The following is an 18,739-nucleotide window of genomic DNA, read 5'->3' as shown; positions in this document are numbered from 1 at the left end:
TTTCTAGGTAAAACGTAAAATTTAGCTCATTTCGGAGATTGGTGTGAGACTGTTGTTTGATGTGTATATGCTTTTATATTACATATGTATAATATTTCATGTTGCACCAATTTCTATACTTTAAAAAATATATAAATTTTCCAATGTATTTTGCTGGTTGTTGTGTATATGCTTTGATATATGTACTTTAACCACATTCTTGCTACTGGGTTATGTATAGAACTTTTTGCTCTAAGATGCAATGAATGGGAGAGAGCGTGTTATTTGATCCCTAGAGCGACCAAAGCTCCTGCTATATTCTGGCCTCCACTGGTCCCTACAAACTTGATGTTAGGGTTGCCTTGAGCCACTGCATCTTCTCTTTTGAAATTGTCTTCATTACGAAGGAGCTTCCCGCTGCCGTACGCTACGGTACCTTTCAAAACAATGGTCTTGTGTAGGCCACCAAGCAGGTCCTCATAGTCTGTATCCCCTTTCTCCCCAACGAATAAGACCACTTTGGAAAGATCAATTGCCCACCTTATTGAAAGATACCTGCATAGAACATGGACCCATTTGTAGCAATGTTTTATGTGCAAATGGTACAAAAGAATCCATCTGACCTTAGTGCTTGCATTCTTGATGCAAATAATGGCACCACATTTAGCCTTGAAGCTGCGTGAGTGTAGACAAGGTTGCATCGAAAGCCTCTCATACGAAGCCTTTGGCGAAGGTCATCTATTCTTCGAGTCTGCCACAACTCGGATTTATTAATTTACATTTGAAATGCATATGTTGAGTAGGTAGTTCTATAGTATTAGTATTTTAGTATTAAGCATATTTCACCTTTGCACCAGGTTTGATGCTATAAGAGTAGCATCTGGAACTACATGCAGCTACATACTCTGTGATGTCATCCTCTGCTCCGTCTTCCGTCCTAGCAAGCCTCATTGCCATTGACCTCACGTTTTCACCTGGCCATCTGTACGCCACGTGAGCTTCATAGTCCGTATCTGCCACCATGTCCTTCCATGGATAGTACATTTCACTTCCACTATTACAGACCAGTGCATCAAAATCTTCAATATTAACCGGACAACAACTTAATGCTTGCATGGTCTCTCTGAAACTTGACCCGGTTAGCAATACAAAGCCTATATTTCCTAAGCCGAAACATAAGCCTGCATCTTTCATCACATTCATGATCATTGCTTGAAAGGTCTCTGTAGTTTCTCCATTACTATCATAGCAATCAGCTGCTATTACGAATAGCATCTGTCTTCTACCAGGACCGTAAACAATGCCGGTGTTGCTGTTTAAAGAAGCCATTCGAGTAAAGGCTTCAACAATTTTCTTCTGTCTAGCTGCTGCATCGATCTCTCCATTGAGTTTGATATCTCCCTCTATGGAGAATCTAAGAGATATGTCTTCCATATCCCTTAAAGAATCACTCATTGGTTCTTCAGGAATTGTCATGATCTCAAGACGGCTAGTAGGGTGGCGATTCCTGCAACGTTCGACACGTGAGAGGTAGTTACGACAGTGTTCTGTCCATGAAAAGCGGTGTATGTTTCTCAGGCCATTTTTTCGGCATTCAGCCCATAGATTCTTGTCGGCAACAAGCTTGAGGAGGGCATCTGCTATGGCGTTTTGATCATGTGGGTCAACTAGGAGGCCATTGTTAAGTACCTGTGAATAAACTCTCGTTTGTTATTGCGTTGGAAACACATCATTTTCACTGAAATTGCATATTTTCTCAGTAACCTATATCACTTGGACTGGAAGATGAAAACCAAACTTGTAGGCACATATTGCATCTCACCTTCAAGATGTCCACTGGTCCACCATTTTTGGTGGCAACAACAGGTAGCCCATAAGCTGCTGCCTGGGAAGATGAAATCAGAAATGAGAATTAATAATTATAGAGCTAATGGTTACCTTGAAATGCTGAAAATCTAAATGTTACTATGATCCAGCTTACACATGTGAGTCAAAGCTTTGTATTTACCTCAATGAGAGTAAGACCAAATGGTTCCACAAGAGCTGGGTTGATGAAAACTCCCTTCAAGTTTAAGTTGCCATAAAAGGTCAATGTTAACAGTTTTATGGTTGCAGAAACACGAAATTCTTAGCAATATACATACTTTGGTCTTGGCAGCTAAGCGATAAATCTCAGGAACTTCTGATTGTTTGTGATGCTTGGGATAGGCCACTTGACCGTACAGGTCATATCTATCGATGAGTTTTAGTACAGTCGTCAGCACTACTGAGCTGCTATTGGACATGTCTTCAATATCATCTCTGTTGCCAAGTATCAATGTCTGTAAACAATAGGATACAGTTTCAGTAAGCAGATTAAGTTGGTGTTTATAATTATCATGCATATACACTTGGATCCTGTTTTGAAGTCAAGCTTAGTTTTACCAGGTTGGCCAATTCTCGGAGGAGCTGGCACTCTCCAAAGGCCTTGAGTAACGTAGTAACGTTTTTCTTGGGGTCTGGACGAGACAATGCAAGTATGGTCGGCTTGTGCGGATTTGTGAAGAAACGCATTATCTGCATCAATGCGAGCATGGTTATCTGTGTAACAATTGTATGTATCTATGATTAAAGTTATTGGATCACATTCAGGTTGGAGAAAGAGAATAGTGTTTGACCTCGGACCATATTTGAGGTAGATGTGTTTTGTTTTGAGCTCTGTCGTCGGATCCAAGCAACGACATGAGGTCGCCATCATTTTCCAACGAATCTTGTGTTGTAACGTAGCTGAAGTCCATGCCAGGAGGTATTACCTAATTCCATAAAAGAAATTAAGCATGTAAGATAATGTTGCCACTAATTAACCCTTATCAGGTCAGTCTTTCTGTAAATAAATGTGATCATATGTTTTGTAGAACTCGAAATTAAGCACTAGAATATGGGGTATACCACCATCCTGGGCATGTATCGTCCGAGGCAACTCACTCTGCGTTGTCTCCTGACTCTAAGCTTCCTTTCTAACTTAAGATCAAAGCCATCATATAATCCCCATTGCTCTTCTATCTCTTGCATTGTGCTAGTTACCACCATTTCAGCAGCATCCACCCCCAACTCTTCCCCTTCGATCCTCCTCATTATCTTGTATGTGGCATTTATGGCTTCCTTAGACAGCCTTCCTTGTTTGAGCAGTTGTTCAAACTTGTTCCGGCCAAGAGAGTGGCCTGTTAGAACCATAGGTACATTTAAGGCCCCGGACAAGTGTGCTGCCACCTCTCCAGCATCGGCATAATGGCCATGGATCACGTAAGGCCATGTAGGTTTCCCTCCATTGAGCTGGTCACCCAGAGCCCTCGCCATACTCACAATGTGGTTTAGAGCCCCATCAACGAATTCAGGAATATGAGGCCAAAGAGACTCTTTGGCTATGTACCTGCAAAGAAAAAAGTATCAATATTGTATTAATTAGTTTTTTTTTTGTTAGACTAGTGTAATGTAATTACTTGTCACGAGGGCCACAAGGAATGCGGATAATGTAGGCTCCACAAATTCCAGTAGCATGGGAGGGGCAGGACAACATCTCTATAGTCTCGCCATAGCTGGAATCAACCTCGGGTGAGGTGATTTGTCGGGTCAGCAGATCCACTCGATCAACCCCTTTGGTGTTTGCTAAAGCACGAGCAAGTTCAACTACGTATTTCACCTGCCCACCTGTATCAGAATCCCTTCCAAGTTCCATGTTTTCTCCACGGACCAGCCCATGCATGCTGCAGCCAGCCAATCAAACATTAAGCACAGCTAATGTAATGACTTCTTTCCCATCGTTAAGACAAGTGAATGAACTTTGGTGTGTTGTTACCTGATCAAGACAATGTAGAGATGTTTAGACTTGTCAGTGTCGTCAAACCAAATTTGGGTGTCGGAGTTGATCCTCGACAAGTTCTTGATTGGTTCCGAAACATTGGGATCACCTTTTTCTTTCTCACCTTCGGACAGCTCCGACAAGTCATCCGCGGCGTCGTTACGACCTTGCTCGCGTTCCAGTCGTCGTTTCGCTAGCCTTCGTGCATCATCCCATGCTATCTGTAATTATACAAACTATATGTTCATTTCATTTATTTTTAATGTTATCTGTTTTTATATTGTCAGTGTCAGAGAAAAAAGGAAAACAGATTGCGACTGTAATCTATTAATAATTTTAAAAATCAATCGCGAAGTGTTATTATGTGATTCACTAACCCCATATTAAATACAAACTCGCATATTAATTATTTATATAATAAATATATTTATTAAAAGATTACATAAAAATTAAATGAATATTTAATGTTTGTTTAAAATTCATTATATTTTTATTGATTTTATATAAAATATAAAAAGATAAAATTACTCTCATATAATATAACTTATTTTATATATAGAAAGGTATTTAAGTAACTTTTTAATTAAATTGGTGACCGGTTAAGTCGTGATATTAACTTAGTCAAAAACTTAAATAGACGTATAGATATTAAAAAAAGGTTATTATTTGCTATATTGAGTAGGACTTTTAACTCTATAAATAAAGTTAAAAAACTATCATATTTCCCATTTATTTTTATTTTTTAATATTGATACAGTTTTTTAATCTAATGCATTTATGTGTTTAAATTTCATTTTACTCACAATTTAATTTAATTTTTTTATTTTAATATTTTACATATTTCATATGTTATTATTAATTTATTTCAAACCATATATTTTATCTTTTATTGCATATTATTTTCAAACATACCTATTTTAAATACGTAATTTTTATAGTATACATGTATGATAAGATTTCTAATATTTTATATGTATATATATATAAAGAAGAAGAGATATATAAATTTTAAAAAATTAATAATTCAATTTACTGAAAAAAATATTTAAAAGAAAAACAATTTAATCATTTGTACAGAGGGTTACAACCCTGTCCTGTCCACCTTAGATTCACCCATGTAGCTTTTAAAATCACTAAAATAATAAATGTAATTTCATATATCAAGTTTATTAGAGAATGTGCAATTCAATTAAAAGTTACAAATTGGTTAAAGGTATAATAATACATATAATTTTTAATATTTACAGTTTTTTATCGATCTAACTTTTATGATTTTTTTAGTTAAATTTGACCTTCAACGTTAAAAAAATTGTTGTATTTTTAATAAAAATACTTAAATCTTTAAATACGGCAGCACAATGTAAATCATTTTTTAAAAAATATTTTTTAAATTGATTTTTTTATTTTCTGAATATTTTTATAGTTTTTAAATTATTTTTTGATGTGACATGTAAGACAAATAATGACATGTCATGCCAACATTGTTAAAAAATTAATGTTTAATTAACATTTTCATTTAAAAATTGACTTAACTCTTTTTAAAAGGTTAATGATCAAATTTAGCTCAACAAAGAACTCATAATCAAAATGACTAACATTAAGGGTCAACTTTATCATTATGTCTTGACTAAATGCCTTATTATCTAATAGTGTTATAATTTAATAAAGAAGTTTAAATAAATAATTAAATACGTCTCATGTTAATGCCAAAACAATAAATTTATTTAGAATAAAAGAGTGAAATATTTCAAATCTATATCAACACTATATAAATTAAGCTTATATATCATGATTTCCTAGAATTTTTAAGCATTAATTACTTATTGGTATTTTAGTGTGTGCCATCCAATATTTAAATAGAATATTTGGTCACTTGTGCATTCAATTAGATCCAATGTTGTTAGGTTGATACTTGATATTGATAATTTCGTCCAAGTAGGAAAAAAATAAATACAAGAAAAAAACTGTAAAATTAAAAGAATATTAAATTACAATAGTTATTAGGTTGAGACTTAAGTATATATATTACATATATTTAATCTAACAACTTTCGATAATTATATTGAAATTTGATTAAATTTTAAGTGAAATTATTAAAAAAAGAAAACACTTCTAATATTATTTTCTCCTTTCATTTTAATGAAAAAAAAATGCAATATATGAATAGGTGTAGAAATAGGTGGAAATAAAAGCAATAAAGGGAAAGAGGAAGAGCGAATGCGTGAGAATATTAATGTAAAAATGAAAAATAGTAGAAAGGTAGGAGGGGAGAGAGAGAGAGAGAGAGAGAGAGAGAGAGAGACCTGTTTCCTTTTGCGGGCAAGATGCCAAATGCGCCAGCACATATTCTCAAGCCGGTTATTGCGTTCACGGCTATTCCTTGTTGCTATTACCTGCACTACGTACGTACGTGCCCGCCATTAATTTATTCACCGCCCCGTCCCCCGGCTGATTAATTAAAATTTCTCTTCTTTGCTTAGGATGATTTGTGGAGATGAACAAGAGTTTGAATTATACATGCGAGGAAAGAAATGAAGGAATTACCTTAACCCATGTCCGGTAGAGGTCAGATTCATCAAAGCTGGTAATGACTTCTTCCACGAAGTACCTGGTGGTACTAAAGGGCTTCTCCTCTTTCAGGAGCTGCTGCTGTTGCTCTTGGTGTTGCTTATTATCATGTTGGAATTTGGCGTCCTTGGTCAGCTTCACATCATCATCCCTCTTCTTAGTGCTGCTTCCTGCATCCAGAATAGCTTCCAAGTAGCTATTTATCCACTCATTTCCTGCCATATCAATTCTCTCTCAATCACTAAATAAATATGAGGAGATTTGGTTGCTCTATCATCAGCTACCTAGCTTGGCAAACTGAAATACATAAGGCCCTCTTTATAGTTATTATTAGGAAAGTTTATTTGAAAACGGTGGAACTCGGAATTCAATAGCACAGCCTCTTTAACTTATAACTAATGTATCCAACATTCTTTCACTATGAATGCACACACACAAAGAAAAAGGACTTTTTTTTTCTTTTTGAAGTAAACGGCAAAAACTTCTTTAACTAACTAGAAAGAATCCATGGCATCAGTTTTACGACTCTACTCTCCCTTAATCAAAGTACCTGAATTTGATTTTTTTTTAACTAAAATTCCTAATTTTAAATATATAAAGTTTGAAATATTTACACATTTTTATCAATAGGTTTAAAAATTAACTGCTGCAAACAATGACGGAGCCAGAAAATTTTTTTGGGCAGAATTAAATTGAATATTTTTACTAAAAATGTAATTTTATTATTTTAATAGTTTATATCTTTATAATTTTTAAAGGATTCAATCAAATTTTTATTATTTTTGTGGGCCCAAAGTATAATTTTACAATTACTAATTTAAAATTTGATAAATTATAAAAGACCTAAATGAAAAATTTTCCATTTTAGGGGGGCCAGAGCCCCTGCCAACCCCTTAGCTCCGCCAAATCAAAACATAACAATTTTATTGAGACCTATTTTGAAATTTGTTCATATTTTTAGTTTAAACCTACTAAACTCAATTTTCTTTATTCTTCTATTAAATCACTCAAAATGAAAATAAATTATTTACTATGTTAATAAATTTCCATCTTCCTTTTGTTACACAAAAGTTTAATAAATTTATATCTTTGGTAATAATAATAATAGAAAAAACAACAAATAAAAATCCTGTTACAGTTTCATTTATAGATTTAATTAGATCAAGTGGTACCTTACTTATTCAACAATTAAATAAAAACGTTCTACTTCATAAACCCAGTGAGGCTCTTAATAAAGATGTGAGGCAGAACCTGAGAATAAAATGAAAATAGACACCTAGTGCCCAATACTAAACCTATTGAGGGGGTCCGACAACCCCATGAGATCAAAACCCCTCAACAAATTACTTCAAATTTCTTTTAAAAGTTTTTATTCAAACAAAATAATTACAAATATTAGCATTTTGAAATGATACATTTTTACCATTGGTGGAGTTTGAAATTCCACATGTAAAAATAAGAAATTATCACACATTACTATTTCTTAATTTTGCTCCTAAATTATAAAAAAAAACCTCTACACATGTGTTACATAATAATCCTTATAATATTTTTTTCTTTTTATTCATTTGTCTTCAATGTAAAGCAGCTCTACTCATGGAAAGTTAAGTGTGGCTCTTTTATGAAAATTTTGGTACTTGAATAGGAGAAGAGACGCGAGGAGATAGAAGAGAGAATAGCACTCCAGGAGAGAAACATAAAATAGAGAAAACAAATATGAAAATGGAAAAACAAAATAAAATAAAAACTAAAAAAATTTGTGTGTTCTTATTTATTTGTTTTCACAATAATCCTTCAATATAAAATAAAATAAAAATTTAACTTAGAATATTATTAGTTTGGAAGCATCATAATCCTATATATCTATATATAATATTTTCCTTTAAATTAATGGAAATTAGCATATTGGCCCAACTTGGATATGTGCCGAAAGTGTGTGAAAAAAAAAAGGGAATGCAAGGGCGAATAATCCAGGAATAGATAGAGGGTGAGATAAAGTTGGGGGAGTAGGAGATTGATTATTTTGAGTAAAAAACAAAAAACAAAAAAAGGTATGAAAGAGCATAACGGAGAGAAAAAAGAGAAGAGATAAAAATGTATGGACATTGGAATCGTGAAGGTTACATCGAAAGCATTGAGAAATAAGAAGATGGGGTTGGCTGGCACAATTGGCGATATGTTAATTAATTTTGAAGTTTAATGGATATGAGGCTGAGAGAGAGATAAGATAGAGATTCAGAAGGAGAATAAGAAAGGGTGTTTTTGGATATTTCAAGGAATATCCTTTGGTTTCTAATTGTTTTCATTTCTGTCCATTAAACTCCTTTTCTTCCCTCTATCCCTAATACTTTTTCCTCCTCTTTCGATTAGATTAGAATAGACATGTTCATAGGTTGGACAGTCTTTCAACTCGATTGGTCCAACTCATTTTTGGTCTAATATTTATTTTTTTTAAATTCTACTAATAATCTAGTATAATCGCTTTCTTATTATATTACCTTTAGGTTGCCACCTATAGATGACAAATCATATTTAGGGGATACATTCCATTAGTTCGACTTTTATATATCAATATCAATAACCAAATTGACTAACCTATTTAAACTAAACCCAAGACACTTACTCTATAGCCAAAATTGAAATAAATGAACCAAACTTCTTTGATTCTTTTTTTTTTTTCAATTTTAGGTTTTTTTTGTGTTTTTTTTATTTTTTAAGATTTATTGATTCATACAAAAAATAATCATTGCAATTATTAAAAATTTCATGAGTTAATCTAAATATTTCTTTTAGATTAATTAAAAGTTTTTATTTTTATTTTTATTTTTGGGTTGGGTTACTTGAATAATTATTTATTTGGATAATTGGGTTTATATTTTGAGTTATGTTAAGTTGGATTTTATATGATATGGGGTATTGGGATATTAGATATGTTTAGGGTTTATGATCTATTAATTAAATTTTTTAATCAATTTATTTAGTTTGTAAATTCAAAATAAAAAACCAACAAAATAAACCATTGAAACTAATTAATTATACAGAATAAACTGAAAAACCGACTTAATCAACTTATTTTAGTTAAATGGTTTGGTTTACTTCGGTTTAATTGTGTAGCCGATTTTTTACTCATCCCTAATCATGTTCAAGTTCCTCCTCACCATCCCAACATTTCCCAACACTTAAAATTCACTCAATTTTCATCTTTTTCGTTGAGGTAAGTTTTGAAACACCATTATGAGTGGCACTTAGTAGTGCCTGTCATCTATCGTTGGGGCAATGAAACAAAACTTGACATATATGATGTTGGCAATTTCATGAAAACAAAATATTTGGGTTGTTAATTGAGTTAATATTTTGATGATACGAAAGCCTATCTAAGAAAACCAATCCATTACCTATGAAGATTGGATTGGTGTGGATTAAATTAATACAACCCTTGAATTATGGAGATTTATTCAGATCAAGTTGATGTTTGTGATTTATTAGACATTATTAGTATATTATCTTTGTTTTTTTGTAGCTGCTAATTTCAAGGAGTTGCTTTGTATTCAGTCTCTATTCTGTTAGCAAGCCAAAATTAATATATATGTTGGGGCTTGTATAGGTTATGAAAGAGATTATATTGAAAGCACTTTATTTGTTCTTTGAGGAGTTGATTGTGTGAGTGTAATTGAATAGTAAACCTTAAGTGTTTACAGTTTAAATTTTCAATGGAGGAATTAGAGGTGAGTATCCTAGTCTTTAGGTATAAATGTGAGTTTTCTATAATTAGGGGTGATAGAGTGTAATTTACTTGTATTGTGGATTAAAGATAGTAGAATTACTCACTTAGCTAGCTCCACAAACGTAAGGAAACCGAATTGCATAAACAAACATTGGTGTTCTTTGTTATTTTATTTACACAATTTTTGCAGTGCCAAGTCATAATGGCCACTACAGTCAGGTACTTCCATTCCTAGTTGACAATTTAAGCAATTAACAACTTGAGGTCCCAATAATTGGCATTAGAGCTAAACATTTAATGTAATTAATGGTAATTCCTAGTGTCGTTGGTTGCTAGCAATGGAATGATCTTTGATTACTCATCCCCTTATGTTGGAAAGTGGTAATTATCCCTACTAGAAAGTTAGGATAAAATCCTATATCAAGTCAGTTGATGAGAGGGCATGGCGTTCTATACTTACTACCTAACAAGCTCTAATGCTTGATTTTGAAAAAGGGAAAGTTCCTAAACTTGAAGTAGAATGGACCACTGAAGGATAGAAGGTTGGCAATGCTAACTTTAAGGCCCTATATCCTATATTTTGTGGGATTGATATTCAGGAATTCAAAAGGGTTTCCAAGTGTATTGTTTCAAAGGAAGTATGAGACATTCTTCAAATTTCTCATGAGGGAACAAATATTGTCAAGCAATAAAACATGCAAGTGTTAACTACCAAGTTTGAGACATTGAGAATGCAAGATTCAAAAACTATTGGTGAATTTTATGCAAAGTTATGTGATGTATCAAATAACACATTTGCTTTAGAAGAGGAATATTGAAATTCAAAACTTGTGAGAGAAAAGTTTAAAGATCACTGTTAGAAATATTCTCAATCAAAGTTATAAATATTGAAGAAGTAAAAGATCTAGAAAGTATGAAGATAGATGAGTTGATAAGGTCCTTACAAACATTCAAATGAATCTCGATTAATCTAAAAGAAACATGTCGAAAGGAGAATGAAGTATTGTACTCCAAGTGGTTGATGAAGTGCCCACTCCCAATTTCACTGCAACAAAAGAACTTCAAGAACAAATTGTCTTGCTTACTTAGAATTTCAACAAAGCCTTTAAGAAGCAAGCTAGGAGACTCAAGAAGTTTAAGGCATCCAAGAACAACCCAAAAGCCAATAATAAATATATGGTTATAAAAAATGAGACTGAGTAAGAAAATAAAAAGGGAATCTAATTCCATGAATGCCTTGGCTATGGACATATCCAAGTTGAGTGTGCTAACACTCTAAAGAATAAAAAGAAGTCTTTGTGCGTTACTCGGAGTGATGAAGACTCTCCTAGCATTTCTAAATTTAATAAGGATTAAGTGAACGCTTATGTGGCTTTTACTTCAAGTGTGATTTTTGAATTAGAAGAAGAAACAGATGGAGACTCTAAAAGAGGATCTGGGGAAGATTTTCTAACACATACAAAACCATGTTTGGAAAATGGGAGCAAGTATGTGATTTTGATATCAAACTAACACAAGAGAAATTTCAACTGAAGGAAGAAAACATGAACTTGACCAAGCAAATAGAGGCTAAGGAATCCTTTTTTACCAAAGAACTAGACAATATTGTTAACATTAAGGAGTTGGTTGGAACCAAATTGATGCTTGAGAAATTCAACACAAGCAATAACAAACTTGATGGAATATTCGTTATCAGTAGAAGAGATTCAAGAAAATGAGGACTTGGTTTTGTAAACAAAAGAAAGGCAATTGTGAAGAGTTCTACCGTGTTTGTGAAAGGATCGAATCAAGATGAATCAAGAGAATGCTCAACCAAGCCTATGTTGATCAAGACAAATAAGAAGGTACCTATACATTCCAAAGTTATTTTTCATTATTGTGGTGCAGCTACACACATTAGACCAATGTGTTTCACAATGCTACATGACTTGATATGGAAACACTCAGAACTAGATGTAGTGCCCACTACATGTGATACATCGACTGTTACGAAATAGAAACTTTTCTTGAGAAGAAAAAGAACCAAAGTGGTTGTTAGTAGCACATAGATCCTTACACAGGCAACCAAAGCTATCTGATCGATTTTGAAAACTGTCCTGGTGGTCAAGTTACATTTGGAGATGGCAAGAAAGGCAATATAATTGGTAAGAGCACACTTAATGCTCATGGTATGCCAAAACTGAACGATGTATTAATGGTGGAAGGCTCGAAGGCTATTATTGTGAGTTTGCCAACTGTGTGATGAGTATATGTTGGTCAACTGAGACATATGTAAAGTTTCTTCCAAGACAATTGAGAATGAGCTCGAACATTTGATAATTGCTACAAGGTTCTTCAATCTATAAGGTGTAACAAAGCCAATATTTTAGAACTTGAGCTATGGCACGGGAAACTCAGTCATATCCATTACAATTGATTGCAAAGATTAGTTCGATATTAGGTTGTCAGAGGCATCCTAAAGCATAGTGGAGTTGTTCCCAAGGTTTGCAATAAATTTTTGAATGGTAAGAAACATAAGGAAAAGCACCAAAAAGTGTCTCAAGTTCATACATCTAAGCCACTTGAGCTCCTTCACATGGATCTGATAGGCCCTATGCAAACAAAGAGCATTAGAGGTAAACGTTATATGATTGTTTGTGTAGGTGACTTTTCGAGATATACATAGGTGAAATTTCTCACGGATAAAGCTAACAAATTTAAGGAATTCATGGAACTATATAGGAACTTGATGAATGAGAAAGGTTGAGTAATTGGCATGATCATAAGAGTAAGAATTGACCATGGAAAAAAGCTTGAGAATGAAGAATTTAATGACTATTGTGATGAGGAAGGGATCAAGCATGAATTATCAACCCCTAAGACACCACAACAGAATGGAGTTTGTGGAATGGAAGAATAAAACAATGCAATAGATGGCAAGGGTGATGTTAAATTGCAAGGATATTGCTCATAAATTTTGCGTCAACGCAATAAATGCTTGCTACATATGTGATCAACAGGGTTCTCATAAGGCTTAAGACTTGAATGACATCATATGAGTTATGGAAAGGCAGAAAACCAAGTGCCAAATACTTTCATGTGTTCGGAAGTACCTTTTATATTTTAAAGGATCGTAAGTACCGATGAAAATTTGATTCCAAATTGGATGAAGGAATATTCTTAAGGTATACCACTAACAACATAGCCTTTAGAGTCTACAACAAAATGACTCAAATGGTAATGGATTCCTTTAACACGATTGTTAATTATAAATGACCAATTAAAGATAACAAAATTAAAGATGATGTAGTGAAACCCTTAAGGGCAGCCTCAATGCCCACTCCCATTAACACTTTAAAAGAGGGTGAAAAGCAAGTTGATGTTGACTCTTTAACAAAAGATCACAGTGTTGATAATGAGCTACCTCAACCTTCATCTAGAGTCAGGAAGAATCACTTTACCAGTGATATTATTGGTGACATTCATGATGGAATTCGAACTAAAGAAAGCCAAAACAAAATTATTAAGATATGGTGAGATTTGCCTATTATACATCTTAGTTTGAGCCTAAAAGTGTGGAGAAAGCATTAAAGGATGCAAATTGGTCAAGCCCATAATGCTTCATTTGTTTTTCTTTTTGGACCACTAAACTCCTTTTACATATGAAAAGTCAAATTATCATTGAAGGATGCAAATTGGTCAAGCCCATAATGCTTCATTTGTTTTTCTTTTTAGACCACTAAACTCCTTTTACATATGAAAAGTCAAATTGACTTGATTATAAAAATCTTTTAGGCCATTGTAAATCTTTTTTAAAAAAATTCTTTTAGGCCAACACCTTTCAAACCCATAAGGCAATTGAATTTTTTTATCCTCTTTTCAAATTTTGATATTTGTCATGTTATATTGTGTAAATTGCATGGGTAAATTGTAGATTTAATCTATATACTTTAATTTTTCAATTTTAATCATTATACTATTTGAATTTTAAAATTTTAGTCATGTCCTAAATAGTAACAGTCAAATATTATGGTACCATTAGTCACATACTACGTGTAAGTGGTGGATTTAGTCCATGTTCTTCAGTTTGATTATTTATAATTTTTATACTTCTAGAATTTTTGAATTTCAATCAAGTAATTGTTAATTTCATTAACTAAAATAATGCGATTTTTAAAGTATTATTTAGAAGTAGTAAGCTGACATGACAATATACATATAATAATATGCCATATAAGAGTTTAAAAATAGTATAATTTAATTTAATGAATTTAATAATTACCATTTGGATAAGGATTGAAATTTTAAAAAACAAAAATACATAAATCTAGACGCAATCACAAAAGGGACTATCCAAAAAATCGTATACCCATATCATAATAGGCAATGTACATCTCAATGCAAATTGAAGTATCCTTGGATTTTAAGTATCATATCATTTTAATCTCGTGCTATTAACCACTAATCCCCTCTCTCACCTCTTGCTCCTTAATTAGTTAATTAAGCTTAACTCTCACTAATTACCTCTATAATTAGTCTATCTTTTGATTCAATTGCCATTACTTTTTCTATATTAATAAACGTATCTTAGGTTGTCTAGCTTTTGATGGGAATTAATCAGATAATTTTAGGCATACAATAACCAAGTGAGAAAAAATTATATGAAGCAAATACGTCATGTCAATACATATCATCTCTATTTACAACATGCTATGTTACATTTTTAGAGAAGGAATTCAACTATTTATTGATTCAATCCTTAGTTATTCGCTTAATTAATTTTTTATCATCTAATAATCACACTTAATATGTACAAATGGTTATTTGTTTTAAATATATATATAATTACATGGCATGATATGAATAGAAGTAACATATGTTGATATGAGACAATCTTTTTTCATAAAGGAGAGATATGATAAATCCAAAGATAAAAGCTAATTAACCTATCAAGATTTCATGGTAAAATTCAAATACAAACGAAAATCTAGAAATTCAGTTCAACATCATTGAACAAAGATTAAATGAAGGATGCCTACAACATTTGTTAGAAATGTTTAGATGTCCTAGTAATTCTCTCTTCTTGAAGCTCATTAGGCAAAAATCACCTTAATAGATTTAAGCAATGCCATTGAGAGGTTATATAAGTGTTTTAGGTCGATACGTCGTAATATTTGCAAGAAAGATTAGTAAATTCGAGGGTGAGACCTTCAAGATTAAAGTTCTCGGGAATTATCCGATAAGTTTGATGTACAACAAAATGCATAAACGCAATAACAAGTAGCGGCGAAAATCAGAAAACAAAGATATTAAAATCAGAGGGTGGGAGCTCTTTCAGCAGTTCCAGCAATGACCGTGAGCAAGTTGTTGCCAAAAGGATCGCTCAGGTGCTTCGAAAGGTTCTCCACCGGACCTTCTCCGGTCACATAAGCTTGTAAGAAGAAACCGAGCATGGCGAACATCGCGAGTCTACCGTTTTTTATCTCTTTCACCTTCAGCAAAGCAGCCTGGTCTGGATCCTTGGCTAACCCCAGTGGGTCAAATGGTCCCCCAGGGTGAAGCTTGTCCTCCAGATCCTATTTACATATCAATGAAGGGATCAGAATATACAATGTCTGGTTTTGGTAGTAAATTATTATCATTTATAAAGTGCATGGCATACCAAGCCATTGATGATTCTGTAATATTCAGCACCACCAACAAGGACGACTTCGGCAACGACAGCCACCACAAGGTTGATGGGGATGTTCTTCCCGAAGTAGTTCAAGGTGTTACCGTCCAAGAGAAGAGCTCCGGTCTGCACGTATCACCAGATCAAATTAATCATTTTATATAATCGGTGAATATTTAATTAAAAGTGAGTAAAAGTTAACCTTGAACCAAACGGCTTCGGGGCCACAGTTGGCACCAAATTTGTTAAAGGCTTCAGGGATGATGAACCCTGCAGCACCAAGCATTGCCCACCTTGCGTGTATCAACTCATATGCTTGATATCTGCATTCCAATCATCAAGTAATTGTTATTATTATTGCTGTTGTACACTAATGAAACAGATGTTAATTAACACAATAAAACAGAACATACTTTGCAAAGTCTTCTGGCTTCTTGCTCAGACCAAACGGATCGTATCCATAGCTAAATGGAACAAATGAACATAAAAAAGCAAAGCAACAAGAAGTTAATTATCTTTAGCAAATAAATAACATTGCAGTCCTCTTCATGTCATGTGAATTATAATTTGTACTTACTCTCCGGGAACTTCTCCGTTCAAGTACTCTGGGATCTCCGATCTGTCTAACAGACCTTCAGGCAAGAAAATCCTTCTGTCCGGACCTGATTACGCATAGATTATTATAATGCATGCGTTTACTTTTTTAGAATTTGGTTATTTATGTAGGCAAAATGAAAAGAATGTTGATGAACTTAAACTGAATTGGTAGGTCCACTGCACTTACCGTACCACTTAGCCAGCTCTTCATCGGCCGGGGCGACAGCAGCAGCCTTGGGCTTTGGAGGAGCGGCCTTCTTCTTGGAGAAAAGAGCAACGGTCTTGAAAATGGATGAGTTGGATGGTGTTGGAGCCGATGACCTAGCTCCACCACTGAAATTCAGAGGGTTACCGAGCATTTCAGAGACGCCAAGGGAGGCGGCAGCGGTGGAGGCTGCTAATGAGGCCATGTTGGCTGCTGGTTCTAGCTTGGTTTACAACAAACTTGGAACAATGGTGAGTGAAGATCTAATAGTAGTGGGGAAAGGGGGAATGGGGAGGATAGATACTATAAGCAGGAGCTGGTGGATGTCGAGAGGCCACTCAGGATTGTGGTTCGCGTGTTTTGATTGGTGGGCAGTGGAAGACGTGAAATCTGATGCTGGAATTCGATAGGAGGGCGTTGCTGAGGTGGCAGATCATGGTGCTGATGTGGAATGAAATGCTGCTGCTCTTTGTGGATTGCATGCTTGGGTTTTGGATAACGTCTTAACATGTCCTATCTCAAATGTTATGTCGCATATTTGCATTTGATCTGAGTCTCACATCTCTTTTATGTGGATGTTATTCACTCAAAGCCCATTCATGTGAGATGACTAGTGCAGAATGCAGATAGATGTCCTGCGGGTTTAACCTTAAGCCACCTCTTCCAACCAAAATTTAATTCTAACACTGATATTATATTATAATAATCCAATACATTATACATATATTACTCTTTCAATATAAAATCTTTATTTTCTTAGGGTTACTTCTAATTGGAAAAAGAAAAAGCCGCAAATTTTATTGAAGTTTTGGACGATTAGACAAGTAATATGGCATGGAATCAAGAGGCGGAAAGAGGAGTTGGCATTTAAGTGGTTTCAAATTTGGTTCATTTCAGATAACCCCTCTCCAATTCTGCTGTGTTAGACTATTTAAGTTGTGAATTTAGTACTTGTATTTCAATTTTTTTCGATGTATAATAATTCAATTCAAGATTGAATTTACTTAACTGAACTGTTCAAGATTTAAACCAATAAATTAGTGAGACGAGTGCAAAATTGGAAAGTAGAATCAATGAATAGTTTAATCAAATCGACTGTTATAAATAGTACAGGGGTTAAATTAAGAAATTATCAAAGGATAGGATAAATGGGAAGGATTGATGTAGCAATTTTAGCATGGCCTTCAAATTTATTAATCCATAATTAAATTTGAGATAGTGGATGAGACCATCCATAGCCATAGATCTCCACTATTACTTTTCTAATGAGTTAATGATCATTGATTTTCCTTCTTCATACACGGCAAGCAAAGAAACAAAGAAAAGAAAATTTGGACTTAGTTTTTCCTACATTGTCGTTGCTTACTACAAGGGATAGGTAAGCTTTTTTACTTCAATTTTTGTTAGATTTGGTAGTAAGAGTGTTAGTTTAAGCTAGCCCACTTAGTAGATTTTTCAATTAATTAATAAAGTTTTGTTGAGATATAACGGATAGAAATCAAGAATGAGAAATTTGAATGAAATTGTTATAATTTATTAGTTGGAGGTCCCTATAGTATAATTACGAAGTCGGATTGTGATTCGATTGGGTAGATCATATAATATGAGCATTTCGAATAATTGAGTTTATAAAGACTAAATTAAAACATATTTGATTTGAATTTTTAATTATTTGAACATGAGATTTTAACATTTTATTCATATTTAATTTATTCAAAGTAACTAAAAATGAAGTCAATCCTTTGAAAAATAAATGAAAGACGAAAATCATTGAGGATTAGCGATATCAATTTATACTATCATAATATGCTTTTATTTCGTTAATCTAAATAACTAACTAATCTTGATGAATTGCTTGTGATATGAAATTACAAACTGTGTTTGAATACATCGGATTATATGTTGATTTATTAGGTAAGTTGATAGGTATGTATATATATATGAAATTCCTTATTGTATTAAAATGATTAACTACCTTGTTGTCATATTCAGAAATATGTGATAATGCATGAGTTGATATTGTAAAAGTATAAGATCGCCCTATTAAACGATGTTAGACATAGTTAAGGTATAGTTGGCATGACATAAGATTTGTATATGTATTGGTGGGAGCATTTTGACACTTCAATGCAATTCATTTTGACACTTTGGTGCAATTTATTCTGGTACTACGGTGCA

The 18,739-nt window shown here is 33.4% G+C and overlaps 2 protein-coding genes across 4 annotated transcripts; both read right to left on the bottom strand.

Annotated features, from left to right (window-relative positions):
- Positions 1-101: 101 nt before the first annotated feature.
- LOC107914058 (probable sucrose-phosphate synthase 4) lies at positions 102-8,348 on the bottom strand. 3 transcript variants are annotated; one of them, XM_016842781.2, is made up of 13 exons: positions 6,362-8,348; positions 6,121-6,210; positions 3,815-4,038; positions 3,459-3,722; positions 2,908-3,388; positions 2,637-2,771; positions 2,404-2,535; positions 2,124-2,300; positions 1,988-2,041; positions 1,802-1,864; positions 826-1,668; positions 603-730; positions 102-534 (listed from the first exon to the last, which is right to left on the bottom strand). In XM_016842781.2, exons 1-13 carry the CDS (start codon positions 6,605-6,607, stop codon positions 261-263), a joined length of 3,111 nt encoding a protein of 1,036 aa, XP_016698270.2. In that variant the 5' UTR covers positions 6,608-8,348; the 3' UTR covers positions 102-260. The 3 variants fall into 3 exon arrangements, with proteins under 3 accessions (XP_016698270.2, XP_016698271.2, XP_040950347.1); XM_016842782.2 differs by having other exon boundaries at positions 6,121-6,265; positions 6,362-6,502; XM_041094413.1 differs by having other exon boundaries at positions 6,121-6,215; positions 6,362-6,494.
- A 6,926-nt stretch (positions 8,349-15,274) lies between these two features.
- Positions 15,275-17,466, bottom strand: LOC107914060 (chlorophyll a-b binding protein CP26, chloroplastic). Its single transcript, XM_016842785.2, has 6 exons — positions 16,544-17,466; positions 16,337-16,421; positions 16,173-16,223; positions 15,962-16,082; positions 15,751-15,885; positions 15,275-15,664 (listed from the first exon to the last, which is right to left on the bottom strand). The coding sequence occupies exons 1-6, from the start codon at positions 16,764-16,766 to the stop codon at positions 15,404-15,406; spliced, it is 876 nt and encodes a 291-aa protein (XP_016698274.1). The 5' UTR covers positions 16,767-17,466; the 3' UTR covers positions 15,275-15,403.
- Positions 17,467-18,739: the final 1,273 nt, after the last annotated feature.

The sequence above is a fragment of the Gossypium hirsutum genome, chromosome D05 (genome assembly GCF_007990345.1).
Source record: "Gossypium hirsutum isolate 1008001.06 chromosome D05, Gossypium_hirsutum_v2.1, whole genome shotgun sequence".
In the NCBI taxonomy this organism is placed as follows: Eukaryota; Viridiplantae; Streptophyta; class Magnoliopsida; order Malvales; family Malvaceae; genus Gossypium; species Gossypium hirsutum.
The sequence above is the reverse complement of the archived record's forward strand: the minus strand, read 5'-3'. Positions and strand labels throughout refer to the sequence as shown.

What these genes read in the sequence shown, in the direction of transcription:
- LOC107914058 (XM_016842781.2), bottom strand. Translation starts at nt 6,607, where the DNA reads ATGGCAGGAAATGAGTGGATAAATAGCTACTTGGAAGCTATTCTGGAT. An exon ending in GATACATGCCCAGGATGGTG is followed by an intron (nt 2,772 to 2,907) that starts GTATACCCCATA and finishes TTATGGAATTAG; the next exon opens with GTAATACCTCCTGGCATGGA. An exon ending in GCATCAAACCTGGTGCAAAG is followed by an intron (nt 731 to 825) that starts GTGAAATATGCT and finishes GAGTTGTGGCAG; the next exon opens with ACTCGAAGAATAGATGACCT.
- LOC107914060 (XM_016842785.2), bottom strand. Translation starts at nt 16,766, where the DNA reads ATGGCCTCATTAGCAGCCTCCACCGCTGCCGCCTCCCTTGGCGTCTCT. An exon ending in CCGAAGCCGTTTGGTTCAAG is followed by an intron (nt 15,886 to 15,961) that starts GTTAACTTTTAC and finishes TGATACGTGCAG; the next exon opens with ACCGGAGCTCTTCTCTTGGA. An exon ending in ACAGAATCATCAATGGCTTG is followed by an intron (nt 15,665 to 15,750) that starts GTATGCCATGCA and finishes ATATGTAAATAG; the next exon opens with GATCTGGAGGACAAGCTTCA.